This window comes from Micropterus dolomieu, linkage group LG04 (genome assembly GCF_021292245.1).
Source record: "Micropterus dolomieu isolate WLL.071019.BEF.003 ecotype Adirondacks linkage group LG04, ASM2129224v1, whole genome shotgun sequence".
Classification (NCBI taxonomy): domain Eukaryota; kingdom Metazoa; phylum Chordata; class Actinopteri; order Centrarchiformes; family Centrarchidae; genus Micropterus; species Micropterus dolomieu.
Window position 1 is genome coordinate 365,623 of NC_060153.1, and position 22,669 is coordinate 388,291.

The 22,669-nt window shown below is 40.9% G+C and overlaps 1 protein-coding gene across 1 annotated transcript in view; it reads right to left on the reverse strand.

Moving 5' to 3' along the window:
* The window catches only part of cacna1ab (calcium channel, voltage-dependent, P/Q type, alpha 1A subunit, b), a 133,368-nt gene that overhangs the window by 76,291 nt on the left and 34,408 nt on the right, over positions 1–22,669 (reverse strand). The window contains exons 2-4 of the mRNA XM_046047684.1: positions 17,485–17,590; positions 17,031–17,170; positions 479–570 (exon numbers count right to left, since the gene is read on the reverse strand). Of these exons, the coding sequence (XP_045903640.1) occupies positions 479–570; positions 17,031–17,170; positions 17,485–17,590 (338 nt within the window). The remainder of the gene's footprint in view (positions 1–478; positions 571–17,030; positions 17,171–17,484; positions 17,591–22,669) is intronic.

Genomic DNA, 22,669 nt, shown 5'->3' on the forward strand with positions numbered 1-22,669 from the left:
TAAGACACATGCCTCTGGTGTGAGAGACCCGGGTTTAATTCACCAGTGTGAGACATCCACCAATGTGTCCTTGAGCAAGACACTAAACCCCTAGTTTCTCCAGAGGTGTGCAACCTCTGACATACTTAGCAATTGTAAGTCGCTTTGCTTAAAAGCATCCGCTTAATGTAATGCATCTGAAAATTAAAGAGACTGCATTCAGTCAAAATTAACTGTAACTCCTAATTGACCGGTTTACATCTGAAAACAAAAAACAAGTCTACAACAACTGTCTACATTTGCTACTCTTACTCCTGGTTCTAGTACATACCTGTTGTCACATGGTTGAGGGGAAAATGCACTGGCAGTTTGAGATGTAAAAAGCAAAAGGTGATATGCAGTAGTGACACTATTTATAATGTATGACTAAGACTGCAGTTACTGTAGTTAAAGCACACAGAGCAGTGTTCACACAAAAAAAACACACAGAAGCACTTACTGGGAATCCCAGACACCAGTTTCAGAGGTCGAAGCACTCTGACAGCTCGTAGTGTCCTTAGGTCAAGCTGAGACCCCACAGATGACAAAATACTGCAGAGAGAAAAGCAAGAGAGAGGGAGAAAACAGCGAGCAATGTCAGTTTAACAGGCCTTGTCTTTCAAAATCATCAAATTTGTTTATAAATGCTTGTCACACCCTGTGTTGTTCGATTTATAGCTGTAACATTATTGCCTAACTAACTGCTTCAGCACAGACCACCTAAACTACTGTGACATTTCACAGTGGCACATTGAGTCTCATGAGCAAAGACAAATGTGTCCACACCAAAATCCCTTGCTTAATCCAGGTGAGCTTGAAAGGTATTCTCTTCGAGATTCACACCGGAATAAACATCTACTGAGAGGAGTTAGAAGTGATAAGGACTGTGTATGGGAGAAAAAAAGAATGAGAAAACAAAAAATATATAATTCACACAGAATCGAGTGTGCCCGACAGATCCATGTCTCACCAGTCGATAAACTATGGCGACTATTTAGCTGATGACATTTCCACCCGTTAAACTTTCCATCATCCTACAGTTCCATGACAAAAGAGCAAATTCAATCTGCTGATTATAACGATTACTATGATTATGTGATGCGGTCAAAAATCCAGAACAAGTGACATTGTAGACCTTGAGTGGAGATTGCCTTGTCAAATTCCCAAATCACATGAACAAATATGTGCCAGAACTGAAAAATTTTTCTGTAGCTCCAATGGTCTACACTCTGTAGTCAGCTCTACCAAACAGATCATGGCGCATGAAGCCACATATTGTAGGTTACCACGTCATTTAAAATCTAAGTTAAACAACAGGAATTATTGTATATGACTCTTGCCACTACTGCCTCGTCCCCCTTCAGAGACACACCTACGGTTGTGAAAGAACTGAATGCATGTATAGTGTGTGTGTGTGTGTGTGTGTGTGAGTGTGAAGCTCTGGTGTATAGTCAGTCAACAGTCTTGTGCGGGGGCGGATGGCAGGGTCTGTCCAACACCCTGGGGAGGGGGGAAATGTGGGGGCGTAGAGAAGGGATGCTCTGAAGAATCAGAGAGAGAGAAACGGAGGGGAGGAGCACGATAAATAGGCAGATTTTGACCTTAAGTCACACAAAACAACAACTTATAATAAAAAATGCGTATTTCCCACAATATTAATTTTTGCTTCTTTCCGTAAAGCTGCACTTAGAAATTCTGTGTGTCGGCACTCTTTGAACTTCAGTATCAAGACATTTATATAAAGGTGACATTAATTAACTGCAGACACCTTATTTGTCTTTACTGATCAGATTCCAAAGGAATTTTGATTGGTTACTTTCTGTGCTCAGAAAGATTTCCTAATGTCTATACTCACACATAGTTAAAGGTGTGTTTGGTTACTAATGACAGGCCACATATCTCTATTACAGCTAAAATGTATTTAACCTGAGAAAGGTGGCTTTACTCAATTAAAATAGTAAGTATACTGTATTTACATGTGCAAACCCTCCGATATAAGCCAGGACAAAGAGAGAAAACAAAAGGCAGGCACCTGTTTCATCAAATTTGTAACTCGCAACACATTTTGACATGTTTTACTAATCAAAATGACTGCAGGTCGGAGATTTGAGCATGAAAATGCTAGGCAAATGTGTGCTGTGGCTTTTATTAAATTTGTGCTTGCAATCTGCATATATTTAGTGCTTGACTTTGTAAGGCAGTTGCTTAGTACGCAGTCAGTGTCCAGGATTATATCTCCAAGTGTATTCTGCAAGCAAAATCGACCTCAGTAGGTGCAATACAATGGTTGTAGTTTTTTTCCCCCCACCATCACAACCTCTCTTTTTAATATAGTTGTGCAATCTGCGCTTCAGTCAAAAAATATTTCCGTACAAAACTGGCCCATGAAAATGTGTGAACCAGCAGAATGAGTAATCAATCACGTCATGTATCATCATCACCTACCATATCTGTTTCTAACAATTTCTGAACCATAAAATGCATTTACAGTTACAAAAGTAACTGCAATCACACAGAGTGTGCCTCAGATGCCTGGCAAACTGCACTTCTAGGCATCTGCATGTGTTTGCAGAATACATTTTGTGCCAAAAGGCTTCAAAAATCTGTCCACTTAGAAGAGCTGTCTTCTCAATTTTCAATTTTGGCATCTCTTCCTCACATCCGTCTTTCTGTTCCATCCTCCCTCGTCTTCACCCCCACCCCACTCCTCCCTCCTCCATCTCTCTCCAGGTTAGTTGTTAATTCCAGTAAGAGGTCATTTATTAACAGGCACGGTACCGACAGCCAAGCCCCTCATTCCCTCAATGGCTTTTTAACTGCCACGGCTAAAGGCCATGCTGCAGATCTGAAAACCCTGGACCTCAGCAAAATAAGCAAACAGCTTCAGGACCAGTAATGATCCAACAGAACACACATATAGATTAGACAGTGTAGACAAAGTCTCTGTGTAAATGAGAGTGCAAAGTATACATATCCAAATGCATGTGATCTACAGGTGAATTTTCTTGTAATCTTGTTCTATGTAAACTGAATGTAATTTCTGTTAAACAACATGTGGTACACATTTTCTGCACATTTTGTATATATAAGTATCCCATATTGATTTTGTTCCGATTCTAAATTTTCTTTTCATCTAACTTTTTGAATGTTTAATCTTTATTACAAGTTTTACAGCTACACTTGACGTCCAATACTTTCATTTCATAGTTTGCACCGCAGGCGGTGATGGCACAGCAGATAAGACGCATGTCTTTGGTGTGAGAGACCCAGGTTCATTTCCCCACTGCAACACATCCACCAATGTGTCCCTGAACAAGACGCCTAACCCCTAGCTGCTCCAGAGACGTGCAACCTCTGACATACATAGCAATTGTAAGTCGCTTTGGATAAAAGATAACTTTTGAAAGTATCCAACAAAAAAATCCCACCCCTTCCCTTCAGGCCTCCCTCCAAAACCACTACCCGAGTGTACCACTCCCACAGTTAACAGTGCAGTGAAGGCACGGGCAGAGTGTGCGCAGGTAGGCAGGCTTGTTACAGTCCTGCGACAGCCACAGATAGCAGATTTTTTTCAGTTTTGCGTCAGGGCATTTATTTTATTGATTTATTGGGATGTAAAGAGAATTTTAACAAATATATAAAAAAAATAATGCTTCTGAAATAAATCGCCTACTTTAGCTACATTTCTCATTCTAAATCTATTTTTAATGTTTTATTTTTAAATTTTTCTTCCTGCTCCTCCCTATTTCCCTGTTTCATTGTTGAATTTATGCATGGGTGAGTAGATGGATGACACAAAAGACCAAAGGGGCTGTTTTGATATTATGAATCTAAATTCTGACTTTTTCTGCTTTTCCGTCTCTCTCTGTCATTCATTTTCTCTCCTTTTGCTCTCTGTTTATTTTTGTCCAATTTCACTGCTTCCCTTTCTCCCGTACATCTCAGTCAGGGCCAAAAGCAGAGCTTCAATATTCATCCGTGCGAGACGGCAACCATCCGCTTCTGCCAGACAACCCAAACCTCCAGGATGCAGTCACCCCTGGCAACAGCTGAACCTGCCCACAGTGCACTGAAGTTGCCAGTAGAGGGAGCACCGACTGTGCTGCCGGTTGTGATGGGGGTGGACGGATGGGATGGAGGGGGAGGGGTATGGAGGGGTGTTAGGAGAGAGGGAATCAGAGAAACAACAACACAAGAAAGGAAAGGGTAATGGTTAAATGGAAGAAGAGGAAGAAAACAACTGAGCAGAAAGGAAAAAATGGCAAGGGAAATGCTAAATAAGGATATGGAATGACTTATGATTATTGTTACGACTATTATCATTCTATGATGCCACATTAACAGTAACCTTAAACAAACTGTGTGTTGTGACGGGCAAGCCAATTAGCAGATTTCAAAGATTGTTTAATAGGTCTAAAATGGACAGAATATATACCAGAAAATTAGGCAAGAAAAGCTGTCTCTCTAAAACCATAAAGATAAAAATGATGGCATTGTGTACATGTTAAAGAAACGCAGGGAATGTTCAATACTGGGGAAAGAAAAAATGTAATTTGGCTAAAGAGTCATAGTAATTCTGAGCAAAGAAACTGGAAATATTTGCCGAAATGATGTCTCGTTATTGCTGAATAACAAGCAGGATGAGACAAAAATGGACAGACTACGTGGATTAAAGAAACATTCATGAGGATAACAACTTGTCTAGCTCTAATGGGAAAAATAGATAAGGAGTTGTAGCCAGTATAGTTTAACCTCGTCAGAAGATGCATACTTGTCTCTGTAGGCTATGAATTAGCATTTGTGAAAGAAATGTATAGTTATATAGCTGTCATGTCAGAAAAGCCCATATACTTATATTTGCTATTGTTTTCCTTAAATTGTCAGCTTATAGGCTAATCCTTGTCTTGTCTGTTATTTAGCTACGGTTCAACATATACCAAAACTTACAAAAGCATTCATTTAAATGACAGGGATTCTACACACACACAAACACACATAGACACTAGAGATGACAATCTCTGATGAAATACAGGGTGGGAGTGAAAAGACGGAACAACCCTCAAGAGACACAGAGACACAGAGTGAGAGAGTAAGTAGATTGAAAAAGAGTGATAGTCCTGTATGTCAAAAGTGTGAGATTCAACTGCTGAGAGAGAGAGGAACCCCCGAAGAGAGAGAGAGGCAGAGAGACTCTAGAGAGAAAAAGAGGGAGAGTTTTATCGACAGTGATGACAGAGGCTGTCACTGCTGGGAAACACCTAACTATCAACCTGTAAAGCCATGCACACGATTTAAACTGTGCTATAATATGCATAACAGTAATCCTTGAAAACTTTGCCTATTTTTGAAAACCATGACTTCTTTAAAAAAACATGACATTCAAGTATTGTAAGAATATTGTGATTTATCATGATATAATATTAAAGATTAGGTCTACTCTAATCTTTCTTTTCCTTCGATTCCTACTATTACAGTGTACACTTTATTTCTATTTTTGCTTTAAAGGGGCTATATGTATTTTTTCAATGAAATCACTTATTAATAAATCAAATTTTCACCACCTTATTGTCAATGGGCTGTAACCTCACTTAGAAATGAAACACACTCCTGTTTCCTCTATTGCTTGGAACAGCCACTATTCTGCTTTTAATGTGAGGACACCGGGTCGGGATGTAGCCTAACACCACAAAACAACCGGCTCCCAGTACAACATAGACTCTGACATATACTCCACGTAAGGGTAAAAACAACAATAAAGGTTTCTGTGCTGAAGCCTGTCAGGCCAAACAAGAATCAGATATCGTCTTATGAAAACAGTGAACATTACAAAGGCTGGAGTCACTAAGAGAGTCACATTAGCTCGCTGGTTAACGCCGAGAAGTTATTATATTGCATTGCAATATATAATATGTAACGTTATGGCTTTACACATTACTTTACCAGCTAACGCTATCCACCATTACTATTCTGTGGAGCCAAGAACACTGAAGTAACAGAGCCTGAACATGTCTGGTGAAAAGCCACAGCCAGCATGCCGGTGTATCCGCGTTGATTGTGGGATGTGTTTCAGATTATGCTCGCACATGAATTTAAGTGAGCACGCACAAGAGCACACACCTGGTTGCAATCTTCAAACCACACCGCTAGCGGCCGCTAATAAATAATTAGCCCTTTAAAGATTTAAGGATTAAAGATTCAGATGTTTCCAACACCACATGAATACACCATCACTCACCGCTCAGCCCTCCCTTTGCATACGCACAGGAGAAGCAAAGGTGGCCAACACACTCTCACTCTTGTGCTAAATTCAATGTGTGGGCCTCATTTTTTGTTCAAATTTCTCATATTTTCTTACTTCTAATAAACCTGTCAATAACTGCTACTACTAATGATGCTTCTTCTTCTTTGTATGTATTAAACTTAGTGACAAAACGCGCTTTGTAGAGACTTTTGTCCGTTTGGGCTACTGTAGAAAGATGGTGGTGCAACATGGCGAAGTCCATGTAAGAGGACCCGCGTTGTATGTAGATAGAAATGACTCATTCTAAGGTAATAAAAACATAGCGGTTCATTATGAAGGATTTTATACACCACAGAAAACATAATTATGGATATAATGTTGCATTTCTGTTAATAGATCCTCCTAAATATTACACATTGGACCTTTAATAAAATCCACTGTAAACATTGCTGACTTTCAAAACATCAACTCAACAGTTGAAAACTGCCTGAAAGATCTGAAGTGTGCGATCCCGTCCTGTCGTCTCGGTCTCTACAGAGGTGCAGCAGTGTGAGGATGATGATTGATGGAGCTGATTATGAACATCTCAGAGGTCACTCGCCACCTTCACTTTGCCTGGTCTCTCCCCGTTCATGGCATTGCCATGGCAACCGGTGATTCCTCTCTTCGCTGAGTCTCCACGGTTACCGACCTGCTCTCATTCATAAGCGTTGCCAGGGCAACGCAGCTCTGGCTCATTGATGGAATCTTGGTATTGCCGCAGCAACGGGGTTGGGAAGTGGGTCTCCTAACGATTGATTTTCAACCCCTCCAAACCCCGCATCTCCCACCCACCCACACACACACACACACACACACACACACACACACACACACACACACACAAACATTATCCTTACCTACCCCCTCACACCCTTAACAGCAGCTCCTGTACATGGTGCAAGTGTAACTTACCTTGCGTGCACACACACACACACTGACCAAACGTGTGTAAGCGCATCCATTTACCAAATACAAACACAGACACACTCACATCAAATATATACAGAGTACAATTTGATGACAGTGACGAATGCCGTGCAGCCCAGGTAGTATGGATGACCCACTTTCTCTTCTGCTGCTGGTATGTTGAACACAGGAATTATTGTTTTTCTCAACATGTACACAGACACATAAATCCCACATACACACAAACAATTAGTAGCCCTTCACTCAGCCCTCCTTGGATAACTGTTACCTGGATGACGGAGAATCTTCAGACATCCTAAACTTTACGTTGTTAAATCAGGAACTTTACTCCATTGACTCTGATTGGTTTTAATAATATTTAACCATTTATTAAAAACAGTCAAAATGCAGCCACCATTGCCATTTAAAGAGCATGAAAAAGTCATTTTTGCATTCATAACATTCCATTGAGATTTAACAATAACTTAGATGTCAGACGACAAGATAACAATTCCACTATTATAGGATTTGTGGGTTTTGTTGACTTTAAGGGTTATATTTCTGAATTGTCAAACTTCTGAGATATCCTGGCAGTTCAGGGGTCCAGATTGAGGACTTGTGTCTTTGTCATCAGGGCTCTGAGACTGACATATTGATGTCAGTGTAGTGGCATATATGAGCTAGCATTTACTGATAATGATAGTTAACTTACATAGATAACATGTATGTGCCTATGTTAAAGACCATGTGCATTCATGAGGGTGTTGTATGTAACAAATGCTATCACAACATGCAAGAGACTGGGACAAGTTCCAGCCAGTGACATGTGCATGAGCTGTACGTGCGTGTATGTGTGTGTGTGTGTGTGTTTGTGTGCACATGGGTTTTTGTGTGTGTTGTGTGGAAATAGTGTGGGAGTGCCATGTGTCATCACAGTGTGAGCTCCTGTCCCCTTAGTGTCTCCCACTGAGCCCTAACCCCCCCCCACTACACACACACACACACACACACACACGTGATGGACAATGTTCCAGTGTGACAATATGTTCGAACATAGTGTAAGAAATAAACAAATGGCATAATAGGGAAAGAATGGGACACTGGTTCAATTATCACTATGGGTATATAGATATGTCTGCAACAAAAGTGTCTGCCAAATACGTTGATGTAAATAATAAGGTCTTGGCTCACTGTCATTAACACATTAACTTTTGCTCTGGCAGTTATTAATTTGCTTTCCAAAACTGCCAAAGGTATGTCAGGGTCAGGATTTGAGCTGCTGGAACATTTCCCAGCATGCATGAAACCGAGAGCAGAGAAACACAGGACTGACATAGGTACAGGTGCCCTTGGGTGAGCATCACAAACAGTGTAATGACCTGACACGTTTTTGACAAATTCAAAACAAACATATACCGAACTGTCTAAGTCACATATTTGGAAGCAAACACTAAAGTGAAAACACAACCATCTACAGTAGGTTCTGTATGTTAAGTAAGATGTATCAAATCTAAGATCTAAATGTTTATGTAGTTAAACAATTAAATGTATCCCGTAGTTGTAGCTTCCAAAAATCCAACAAGTCATCTAAATCAAACATGATGTGTTTTTTAACTGCGTTGTCTGATGTGACACCCCTATCAGAAGGACAACATAATTTGTCTATGCCTTCCAAAACAGCTCACTGATTAAGCTATGGTTAGGTTTAAGGAAATGTTGTGTTTTGGGTTAAAATGAAAACTTTGTGAGGGTTAGGGGACCTTTGTTGTCAATGTTCCAATAATAAACACATGGTTATGGTTCGGGAATGATTTTGGTCATAGTGTAATGAAAAATATTACAGTCTTCTGTGTTATAAGTCCAATGTTTTGTTGGCCCATCCATCCACCCTGCCCTCCTCTCTATGTGGACTTTCATGCTCTATAATAACGTCACCTGACTTCCTCCTTTGCTCCCTTAATTACAATGGCTGCTAGTGTTCCTTATCATTTGAAAGTAAGCATTTGTTGTTTTGGGTCACTTGCTGAAATTACTGAATCTGTTGTTTTTCTCACTCCCTCTGTCTCTTTCCTATAGATACAGGACATTAAGCAGCACTTTACAACTGTTATGTCACCGCTTACCCCAACCTCCGCAATCAAGGTGGTATGCCCCAGTCACTTCCCCTTATTGGGAGAGCCCATTTGCTAGGTGCAGAGGGGTGTCAGGAGAGAAATCAGTGGTAGGATTGGAGGTGAAAGAGGGGTATTGTAATGGCTCCATCACCTCAGGGATTGGGAATCTTTTCCACCAGCTTATGTCATGAGACCCCTCCCTCTCACTTCATCAAAGACACAGCTTTCTTTTTTCATTCCACCCAAACTTCTCTTTTTATTTCTCATTTCATTCCCCTCTGCTTTTTTTTTTTCAGTCTTCTTTCCATCTCCTGGTTGCTGAAGCTTTCATTGGCAGAGGCAGGATGAAAGCACTCTCATTCTGACCACATTCTCCATCCTCATCCCCTCTTCCTCTTCCTTTCCCTCTCTTCATTTTCTCACTCTCACATTATTGCTGATCTCAGCAGAGTGCTAACACTCAGCTGATGGACTTTCTCTCTACCTCCACCCCCAACCAAACACCCTTATTTTCCCTTCATTCCTTTTCCCCCCTGCCTTTCCTTCTCTCCCTCCCTTAGTGCTTCTGTCTTTTTCTAATTTCACTTCATGTAGGATCAGGTGGAGGGAGGATGGGGAGAAATGAAAGTGGCCAATAAGGAGGGTTTGTCTCGTCTTTCCTACTCTCTCCTCTATATCTTTACTCTATCCATCAACCCCGTGTCTTTTAATCACATATATGTTTTATTAACCTTTATTTATCTAGGGAAGGTTTGCTAAGTGTGCATGCTTTTCTGCAAACACCCTTCGGCCACTGGAGGGTTTCAGAGTCTAAGTCTTCTGCATAAGAGTACCTTGATCGCTGGATTTAAGGTAGTAATGCAGATATTCAAAATTTTAAAACTCTGTTCAGTGAGCAGTATATTATTTTTTAATAGGAAATTTGTTCTGTTTAATTAGCCGTTAAGGACATTTGACCCAAACCGTTCCTGTCAAAAGATGCAAAAGGTAAAAGCAGCAACAGGGAAGTTTGATCTGCTTTCACTATTGCCATATTTTCCCAGTTGAAACCAGTAATCTCATTTTCTGACAAAGCAGCTGCTTGTCAGTCCAGCTTCATCCTTCCATCCATGCCTGTCCTTTAATTATATAGACACTCTTGTTTTTCCTCTCTCCTGTTCACCCACGTCATTCTTTCCTGTGTCTATAATCTTCCATCGGTTTTTCCGTTCACCTCTCTCCCTCATTCTCGCTCTCTGATGGGCCAGCTGATTGGCCCACCTGTCCCCCCGTCTCCTGCCAGCATGACTCTTGGACCACACGAGGTCACAACTTCTGGACTTTTGCATCCTTGTCCTTCCTCTCAGTGTGTTGGTGGGTGCAATATGTCATGTAGTTGAATGTTTATGTGTAAAGAATGTGTAGTTGTGTCCTCTCTAATCAACTTTGTTGCCAGCTGCAGGGACAAGTATAATGAATATTGGACTTTGACTAGGTGGCAAGAAATACAGCTCCAATTCAGCTTTATGCAGGTTGAAATTCAGTATTAGTGAGGCTTACTTGATCTGATGCTGACGTCTTCAAGCAATGAATTGATTTTTGTATCAATGGTGAAATGATAACTTCCCAAACAGAAACAGCAAAAAATGTAAACTTGTGTACGGATGTCTGTTGGGATGACCAAAGTACTATGTTTACAAAACAGTCAGTTGTTCAGTCATGGGTGTTTTAAAAGATAAAATGTACTGATCCCCTGAAAGTAGTGGATTACATTTAGCCGACACTTTTATCCAAAGCAACTTACAATTGCTATATATATATATATATATATATATCTCAGAGGTCGCACGCCTCTGGAGCAGCTAGGGGTTAAGTGTCTTGCTCAGGGACACATTGGTGTCTCACAGTGGATTCAAACCCGGGTCTCTAACACCAAAGGTATGTGTCTTATCCACTGCTCCATCACCACCCCCTAGTAGAAAATTTTCTTGTGGTGCAGTTTTCCTTCCCTGCCAGAGGGGTCAGAAGTCAGAGTCAGGCAGAGAGCAGCAGAGCTGGAGCTGGTTAAGATTAAGTGTCTTGCAAAAGGACACTTCAGCAAGACAAATGGTTGTCAACAGTGTGGGTGTGATGATGAACTGGTTTAATGCCTAACTTTATCACTCTGCTGACCTCACATTGTGTGTCAGAAGGTGTGTGTTTGTGTCTGTGTCTCTATTTCTGTTCACAAGGGTGTGTGGGTGTGTACAAAGCACCACACACTGAAACAGGCTTTTGGCAAAAATGATTTTGTTTAAAGGGATATGTCTACTTTTTGCCACTTACCTCTCACTGAACAAGTCAGAATCATCAGTGCCTTCCAAAACTTTGACCAATTTCTAATCTGCCACCACTGTAGTTGAGGGTTGTTTAGGTTTAGGCACAAAAACAAATTGTTTAATGTTAGAGAAAATATTTGGCTGATTTGGGTTAAAGCTATTTGGTTAGTAGTAGGGAACAGCCATGTTGACCCATCCATCCACCTCAAACTCTTCCATGTGTGATTTTGAGGTGCTACAATGTCTCGCTAATTCCACCTACTTCCAAAGGACATTTTAGGCATTTGAACAACAATGCTGTTGTTTTTCTTGTGAAGATGTGCTCACCTCATTGGTGACACGCCTCTCCTCTTTACATTTAAAGGTTTTCAACTCCATCTTCTTGGAACAGCTCATTGACTATTCTCAGACACGCAGCCATTATAATGTTTGTGCAACCTAGTGTGCGTGTGTGTGTTCATATGCAGCAGATGGCCTACAGGGCGTAGAGTTGGAGGTAACATATATATAGAGAGAGATGAGCCTGTAAATGACTGCAGAGCAATAATGATAATGGAAGTGATGGCAAAGGGACAATTTTCAGCCAGGTACTCTCCCTCTGTGACCTCATTTCTCTTTCCCTGCTGCACTTCATTTCCTCACTTAATGTCGATATGTTATTTTCTAAGAGGAAGTACTGTACTTACTGTAACACCTGTGTGTACCAATTACCAATCTGAAGTAATATTTTAGAGAGTGACCTGATTCACACCAAAGTTAGCTATGTTTCTCTGAGTCCATACAGCCTGATACATATCTTTAAGAAGATGTGTTTCATCTGATCTGTCCTGTTTCTGACGCAAAACTCAGCTGTGAGTCGTCCCAGCATTGAGTCAGAGGTTCCTGTTTCCCTCTGTGTTGAGCTCTGATGTCATTTGGTATCTTTGCCAGATACTCTAGTGTAGTGACTCAGTATGCTATGTTTTTCCCCCTGAGATGGGGCAAAACACTCCCTTTAGGAGTGTCGTATGCATGTACATAAACTGATAGAGGTTTAGCAGGCAATGACCACTTTGACCTATTCTTATCTTGGCGTCCTAGGCCAGACATCCATCGTCTGAGATTATGTAGTATCATAGGCAAATAACTTGATGTTTAAGTTTAATCTGTGACATCATAGACATCGTCTGTCTGTTAATTTTTACTTGCACAGTAGATCCCTTACATTCTTATTATGATTTCAATCATATTTTAGATATTATATTTACATTGCACATGCTATGTTGTGATAATGGTTTACTAGCATTATCACAACATTTGAGTTACTAAGCTAAGCAAAAAAGAGTTTTTTATAAAGACAAAGGTATGGGTATTTATTTAATCAGACTTTCCCATATGAATTACCGGATCACGTTTTTTGCTTCAATATTCTATTTTTGTTTGCCCTCTCCATAATAGTCCATCCAGAAAAATATACATACAAGTATACGGCATACTGCTTAAAAATATATACCAAACGTGTAAACTGAGAGTTCTATTTTTGATCATTGTATCTGTGAACATCCATTAGAAGAGTCATAGGGACGTCTGTGGTGTCCTCTCATTGACTGATTGGCCCAGAGTCTATCGTAAATGATTAGATTACTGTGTGACGTCACAGCATGGCACTGAAAATCAATGGACCGTCATCCCTGAATACTAAATACACTAGTCACTCTGTGTGTGTGTGTCCCCTGTCCTCCTTTTCCCCCTCTCTCATTAATTCCTGTCCTCATCAAGTATCTCTCTCCAGTGTTTGCCAAGAATGAAGTCAGCACACATACATGCACACTTCACAGCACAGTGCCAGAAGCCTTCTCAGTCACGACTTGCACAGCACAAATTCCTTCAGAAACCAAAAGAGGAGAAAGTGAGAAAGAGGGAGTCTGACACTATTAACACGTAAAATCGAACAAAGCCGCAATGTTTTTTACCTGCCACATTATGAAAGTGTTGGACCAAACAATTATATTTAGCTATTCTTAGCAGTAGTGGGGCTACAAATACAGTTTGTCTATAAGGTAGCACTACAGGAAAGGTCACAGGTTCTTTAAAAGTGAGTCTCACATTGGGATCATGAATGTGCTTAGCAAATGTAATGGGAATCTACTTTGATTTGGAGGCATCTTATATGCAAAGTGTAAACGCAGTAACACTGAGGTCACCAAAAGAACGACGGTAAATGAAAGCTACAGCTTGCGGAGGAGGAGGCACGTTAACTTCAAAACGGCACACATGTTTGCACTACGATACAAGTGAGGACCCTTACAGGCATAATACATTCTTTAGCCAATGAGCGTCACTGACGGTTTGACTTTTTGAATTTAGGAACTTCCAAACAAGGCAGTTGGGAAATCTAATAAAGCAGTGAGTTTTTACTATATTGTGAGAGAGATTTGAACCCCTCAAATGACCCTTCAGAGAAGTTTCCAAATATGTCTTCCCTCTCGAGGTCTTCAATTGGTACTCCAAGAACACACTCACACACACACACACAGGAGGAAAACATGGTGAACATATGCTCGCTTCTTGCAGCATGTGTTCATACCAAGACCTTGCATTCAATTTCAAATGTTCTACATGAATATACACTAACACTTGTACAAATACAAATATGACTACAATTGGCAATATAGGCCAAGCACAGTAATTGTGTGTATACAAACACACACACACACACAGTATCTACAGAAATACATTATGTGTGTGTGCATATGTGTACGAGTGTCTATGCACCACAAGGTAACAGCAGTGTGTGTTATATAGGCTGTGCTGAGTGATTGATCATTGGGAGCAGGGAAAAGGAGGTTACTGCAGCGTTCACACACAAACGCACACACTCACTCCTTCTCTGAGCATGCTCCTTTCAGCGTTTGCTCTTTCTCATTTCCCTCTCTCTCCCTTCCCCCCTTCTTCCATCTTTGCCTTCCCTCCTCCTCCTATCCTTCTTCCAAATCGCTCTCCCTCCATACATCACTCTCACCTCCGCTGTCCCTGCACCCATCACTCTTCCCTCCTTCCTGTGGTCTTCCTCCTCTCTTCTCTGCATCCCTCTCACACCTTCTTTAACAGCCATCTTGTATCCCCCCCCCCCCCCCCCCCCCCCCCCCCCCCCCCCCCCCCCCCCCCCCCCCCCCCCCCTCTGTCCTGTTCTCCAGAGCCCAGGGGAACAAAGAGACATCGTCACATGTCCTCTTGTTCTGCCACCTCCTCCTCCTTTTTCCTCCCTCGGTTATCTAGCTGCAGTAGTACAGCTCTACTCTACTGCTTCTCTGGCAAGGGGAGGTTTCATCTCTCAAGGGCTCCCTCAGTCTCTCTGTCTATTTATCTGTATATACCATCCATCCATCTATCTATGGGTGACTCATTAAATCAGTGAGCAACAGTGCTTGGCATAGTTTCTACAAGTCTCTGGAACTCTACTGGAGGGATGAACAAATGAGATATGAGTCTCTCATTTGGTGTTTTAATGATGGTGGTGGAGAGCAGTGTCTGACCAGGTGACTATGAAGGCCATAGCAGATGATTCTAATAATTATTATTCTTATTACCTTTATTTCTTTTTTTATACTGCACCTATGATGCTGTGAGAACTGCAGCATGTGCTTTTGTTTTTGATGGTCCAGCTACTTAAAAAAAGGCAAAGTAGAAGCAACTGAAAATAAATAGTAAATAAAAATGATATTGCAGATTGGTGAGTATGACTGGTGTAATGTCCAGGTCCACACTACTATTTCAAAGTCTCTTTTATACTTGATCTGACTGGGCATGACATGAAGCTTCTTGTTTTCACTCACAAAACTAGTTCTGAATAGTTGAGGGGCCCTTTTTGTGTTGAGATTTTTTTTGTCTTATCTTTCCAAGTTCAGGAATGATACTTCAAGCTCAACATCCCAGAGGTCCCTGCCCTCAGAGCTGCCATTATGAGCACCACATGTGCATTCCCCATGAGAAACTATGGGATAAGAAAGGTGTTAAAAACATCGCTACATGTGAACACACCTTAGCGAGGTCTAGCAACATTTTATGTGTGCGTCAACTCCGTGGTAGCAGGTAACACCCTGTGAAGATGAGTGACGAGACAAAGGGACCGGCAGGGTACGACAGTGGGTGCTGGTGTTTTATCAGTGTATTTCTTGATCAGTGCTGAAATTGTGTTTATCATTAATATAACAGCTGCTGTTGTAATCTGATATAAGGTATTTCTTGTTTTAGCTTTGACAGTAAGTGCACTTCTAATAATGTACATTAAAATTGAACAGAAAAAGAATGAAAAGAGAGAGAGAGAGATAGACGGAGAAAACTCTGCTACCACTCTCGGCTATTGCCATAACAACAAACCTGCTCCCCCATCTCCTGGAGAAGTGACATTTCACTTTGCCCTGGTTGCTGCTCCCTGCAGTGCTGCTCTGATCCAGCCTGCCTGTGTGTGTGTCCTCATTAAAGGAGGCCTGCGACTGAGGGGGAGTGGCCCTGATCACACACGCACACCTTGTCAAACTAGACCTCTGCTGTGTCTGTGTGAGTGTGTTTGAATCAGAAAAAAGAGGAAGTCATGCTACTATAAGATGCTCACACATACAGATTCAGCGTAAGGATTAAATGTAAAAATGGCGATTGGTTACGTTTATGCGTTTGTAACATTGATATCAGCATCAACGCTAATAAAACACACTTTTTGAAAGGAACTGGATTCACTGAAATAACTGTGTGTGCCTGTATTTCAGTCTTTTCCCCCCTTGACAAACACTATATGTTATTACCATCTCCACCCATCCCCCATCTCTAGCTCAGGCAGCCATATTTAACACACCCTCACACACAGAAGTTTTTGCTTACCTATATTAACAGCGATCCTTTTACTCAGTGGGCTTAAATGCACTTAAATCATCTGATCACAGTCTGCTTTTGGCAGAAACCTGAATGCAGAAATGTTTGTGCAAACTGTAAATTGCCCTCCATCAGATTTAAGGATGTAATAAAACATGTTTGAACCCTTTGCTGTGTCATGAAAAATAGCACTATAGCAGAAGAAAAGCTCATTTCTGGTTGTATATAGCTGTGTGATGTTCTATTTTTTTTTTAAAGCCTCGACCTGATTGGCCCAACTAACCCAGCGCTGAAGTGGAGCAGGTAGCCATGGAAACAAATCCTACACATTTCAGTATCCAGAGGTACACATTAGGCACCATGTGGACAGAAATAAGTAAAAACAGAAATAAAAATAAAACACTAAACTAATTTGAATAACATGAATAACATACGAATAAACATTGAGCAGGAGAGAGTAAAGAAAAATAGTATATTTCCCCCAGGAAAAATAAAAGAAGAAGAAATAAACAACAGAAGTAGAAAAAGTATAAAATTTTAATAGGGGTATTATTGTGAACTCACCCAGTGAGCACGACCACGAAGTCCATAACGTTCCAGCCGTTCCTCAGGTAGGAGCCCTTATGTAACGCAAAACCCAGAGCCAGGATTTTTATCCCAGACTCAAAACAGAAGATGGCTATGAAGTAGGGCTCCGTCTCCTCCTGCAGGGGAGGAAAGCAGGGGAGGTGAGGAGCAAAGGGGTAAAAAAGAGGATGGAAAGCAACAGCAGATTGTGGCAGTTTTTGTAAGACAAGATTTCAACCACTGTGAGCCTGTACTGTCATTCGTCTGTGTGATTGTGTATTTTGTGCCTGTGTGTGCTCTGTGGATGCATGTCTACGTATTCATCTGTGTATTTACTGTAAGCCATGTGTCTCTGTGTGTTTGAGCCTTTGTGTATTATTTCTGTTCGTAGACATACTGCCTTTATGTACATGTTTGTATATACTGATTTGTGTGTGTGTGTTTTTGTTACCAGTCGTTCAGACAGAGGTGTCTTGTCTCCATCAGGAAGATGCTGTTCCAAAGCCAGGACGATGCAGTTTGCAATGATGGTGGTGAGGATCATCCATTCAAACGGAGTGCAGCTGGAGTTAAGGCCAACATCACCAACAAGTATCACATAAATACACACCTCATATACATATATATTGTAATCATTCACACTGCAGAGATCAAGCCACTGCTGATCAACTTTTGTTTAAAATTTCACCGTGACTTGTGTCCCAATGGCCAGCTGTCAGTCTGGATGGGGACCTTAGTGACACCCCCCCCCCCCCCCCCCCCCCCCCCCCCCCCCCCCTCTCTCTCCATATATTTCTTATGGTCTCTAATGTCAAACTGCCCAATAAAGGTGAAATTGCATTAAAATGATTGATCCACGAGTTATGACATTTTCAAAATTGCATAAAATAATTTGTCCGGCATTCTCTTAGAACCCAAAAGTCCATTTGATTCTCTTATGTTAAAGTTCAAAACACAATGATCATGTTCAATTACAAATTCATTTTGACAGACACATAAAGGATGGAAAATACGATGTGCTAAGACTATTTTTTGGTGTTATTGCTTTTGATTATTTGTTTTTGCATCTCTGGTTTTCCTGCAAAGAACATTGTGACTCATCTGTTTGTTTTAATTTGTAAATACACTTAACTCTGCTTGAATGTCACAGTAGTTGACTTTGATTTTACACTGTGTGTAAAACATGTTGTCCCTTTACATGCATCTCACTGCTGTATGTGGCTATCAATAACACAGACAACCAGAAAAGCTTGAGGGAGGTTTGGTTAACTATATGAGCACATTAGGTATTTGAGGCTTCTGCGCTCCTGCAACCTGAAAATCAGATGCAACAGAAATGCAGCAATGATTGACATTATTAAATTTAAACTGAAAATGGTCAGTTTATCAAAGCGGTATGTGAAAAAACAAATTCCCTCTACACACAAACAGGCTGACTCACAGAGGTCGCCTGGTGGAGCAGCCAGCTTTTCACAGCGCTCCAACCAGTCAAGTGTATTTGTATGTGTTGTGGTGTGTGTGTGTGTCCATGCCTGAGTAATGGCTGCCGGAGGGGCTAAGATGACTGGATACATCCAGACAGATCAAGCCTGTGTCTAATTGGCCAGTCATTATCCTGTTAGCCTGTATGTGTTTGTCTGTGTGTGTGTGTGTGTGTGTGTGTGTGTGTGTGTGTGTGTGTGGTGGGAGTACGTGTCTATTGTCGTGTTTACCAGATGCAACGCTGACATTGACACTACGGCCGGAGGACGGCCTCTGTGTGTGTGTGTGTGTGTGTGTGTGTGTGTGAGGGATAAGAGGCTGCTGGTTGATGTGAGAGGATCAGACAGGTCGGTCTGAGTAGTACACACTAGCAAGACGATGCTGAACTACACAGCACACGCTGGCTGTCAGACGCACCTACCTACTTGTGAGACACACACAGGGTATAATGTTCCTGAGGGCAAAACGGCATTCTGGGTTAGATTGGCAATTTTAGTTTCCTAATATTATTGTTAAAAACTGTTATGTAGCTATTTGAAACTATAATTTTCGTGAAGCTTGACTAAAATTACAGTTACACACGGGGGGATTCCAAACAGTTAAACCAACCTGGCTTCAAGACAAGTTGACGTCAGGATTTCTGACATGACACTGCACGCAAGGCTTATATGAATGCCATGTAGTGCCATGTCAACATCATGAAAGACCTACATCTTGTCTTTCATTTTGCTCATGAAGATTGTGTCCTCTTCTTGACACGTTTAGAGTGACAGTAGCCCTGTGTGAAACAGACTACTTTGAATGGAGCCAATCTGTTGATGCAGCAGGGGTGCCAAATGAGGGGGTTCTGGCAAAACAACAACAGGTCGAGTGGCAAAAAAGTTGAAGCAGTCTCACCTTTTGCTGCAATGCAATGTCATCCAGCAGGGTGCATCTAACGTTCCCACCAACGCAGCCCCCTTCACTGTTTTAGTGCAGGGCTGTTTTCGGTCTGAATCTTTGCTTAAGCTTGTACTCAAGACTTAACTCTGACTTGCCCACAAAACAGCTGGGATTCCAGCTAGGTTGTAGACTTATCAATCCTGACATCAACAGATGTGGAGTAGCTGATCTACTTAGCCAATTTCTTTCTCCACTCTGCCGTGGTAATGTAGTATTAACATCAGACATTTTTCCCGGTGGAGTTCACCACTCCTCCATACAGTTCACTGTAAAGATCAAGCCTCTGTTTTTTCTTTTAACAGTGAAGAGATGCTTCCTCATGCATCTTTTCAGCTTAACAAAACGTATGTGTTGACGATACAAGAGAAGAGAGGACTAAATATTACACACACTAAATATTCAATGTGATCAGCTAGGTCTTTAGCTCTCGACAGATTTCTTTTTTAGTAGCTCTAATTGTAGAAAGGGTTCAGTAAGTTAAGTAAGTAAATAAAAGTAAATAAGTTAAGTAAATAAAGTTGGAATACATATTTGGTTAATTAACCACATTTTAGCCAGTCTTCTTCTTAATTGTAATATTTGGCAGATAATACACATCTAGTGCGATAAGAAAACATGCTGACATCTAGTGGGCAGACTCATTTATATTTCATTTAAAAAAAATTCTCAAATCATTATAAGTACGGTATGAACAACATTTTGGATTTTGTAGCAATTTATAGTAACCTTATGCAGCACACAGATGCTGTGTGTGTGTGTGTGTGTGTGTGTTCACACTGGTCAGACTACATGCTACCCTGCTACACCATCTATTATTCAGCAGACACACACTCTGCTGGCCTAACAACCTGCTGAAAGCAGGAGGGAACACTCCCTCTCTATGTGTGTGTGCGTGTGTGTGTGTGTGTGTGTGTGTGTGTCTCCCTTTATGTGTTGAGATCTTTCGTTCTCCCTGTTTTGTTGTCTTGTCTTTTGTTTTTCTTTCCGTTTCTGTTTTGTCTTCTACCACTTTTCCTTATTTTTAGTGATTTTCTGTTCTTCTCCTCACACCTTTTCTCTTTTAATTTCTTTCTTTTTGTATTCTTATACCACTCTCCAGTTGAGTGTGAAATGTCACTCCTTCTGTCTTCCCGTGCTCCTTTTCGTCCTCTGGCTCCCCCCAAATTGTATCTTCCCCTCTGTTCTCCTCACCTTCTGTCTCCCACTCCACCCATTACTTCTTTTTCAGAGAGAAAGAAAGATTAGTTGAATCGGAAGCCATTAGAGAGCAGAAATTTTTGGCAACAGTATTATTGGTGAGCACTGCAAAAATGTGTGTGTGTGTTCCTCTCTCATTAATTAAAATGGCTTTCTGATGGCCACAAACAAGCTCTGCCGTGCCAAAATACACTGACCTCACACACACACGCACGAGCGCACGCACATTCACTGTCTGTCCTCTTCTTTTCACTCTTTATCTCTACTTTCCACTGCAGGCGGCTACTCAAAGCAAACAATTAAACACACACACAAAAGCATGTATGCAAACAGAATGAATACATGGCAATGTACACATACACAAACATGCATTATTAAACTAACTAGTGCACAGATATACACAGATAATGCTTTGGAACATAAATACACACGCAGGGAGAAAGGTAATACCTAAATCTTCAACATTTTGTTGCTCTTTTGCCTATTATTGTGTATACACAATCAGACACACGCTATGGTTGTGCCAGCAAGTGTATTATCTTATTAAAGAGAGAGAGATGATTGGTGTTTATGGAGATGCTCCATTTTTCAGGCAACATTTCAAAATGGCTGATACCACGAACAGAAAGCGATCAAATAAAGTAATATTGTGATTATGGTGAATTGACCCTTTAGGCATTAAAGCCCCGTCCTTGTAAACCTAAAACCTCAGTTTCACAGACTCAAATAATCTGTGTTCCCGGGGATTCAGGATTAACAAGGTACCACATGAAACGTCTTTGCATCAGTCCCCTGGAGTCTTCAGTTTCAGATATATGTCTTGATTGGGTCACAGGATTGTTTCTGCTTGTTTTTGAAGGTAAATTCTTTGTGCAAGCGTTTTTAGCACTTCCAATACATTGTTGTATTATGGAGCTTATATTTCTTCATATACACCTGTATTTTAATAGCCTTTAAAACACTATTACCTCCCATCTGTCCCATCTGACTGCTTGTATCTTAACACCTGCACACACTCCTCCCAGAAAATTGTCCCAAAATGGGGAAAAAAGAAAATGTATGTTTAGTGCTGAAACAATTGATTCATCAGTCGCAATATTAATCTCTGGCAATTTTAACAATAAATTTGTCATTTCATTCTTTTTGTAAGCACAAAATACAAACATTCATTGGTTCCAGCATCTCAGTGAACATTTGCTGGATTTCTTTGTCTTCTTTGATGGCAAATTGACTATATTTGAGTTTTGAACTGTTGGTGAGACACAACAAGCAATCTGAAAGATGTATTTTACACTTCTTCAAGAATCCCAATATTAAACAAGTTTGGAAAACAATACAATATAAACAGGCAGTTATGTAAAATTGGCTGTGATGGAAAAGGCCAATATTTCAGCCTATTTAGTAAACGGGGGATGCATATTCAGTGTTTCCATACCTCATAAACACTTGCAGGTGCAGCCACTGGCAGAAGAATAAAACAATCCACTCACATATCCGGCCTTTTATTGTGGCCAGCCTAAGGCACTCCATGCTGTCTGATCAGCATCTTGGTATGAAACACCTGTGAGGTGGATGGATTATCTTGGCAAAGGAGAAGTGCTCACTAACACAGACTTTGACAGATTTGTGAACAATATTTGAGAGAAATAGGGCTTTTGTGCACATAGAGAAAGTCTTAGATCTTTGAGTTCAGCTCATGATGAATGGGGGCAAAAACAAAAGTGTTGTGTTTATAATTTTGTTCAGTGTACTTTACTACATTCACAAATTTTGTACTACCTGTCACAGTGTTTCCAGCCTAATGTAGCGTGTGTGTACCCAACATGGTGAAGAATTCCTCCATGAAGACAGTAAACTAACTACCTGTTAAATATTCCTCCTCTGTCTCCAAGCCCAAACCTCCACAAAACTACCCACACCTGTTTAAATATGCCTCAGTCTAAGTCATCCTGTGAAAAATGTCCTTGTGTACCAGTTTGCTTGTCGGTATGTGTGCGTGTGTGTGTGTGTGTGTG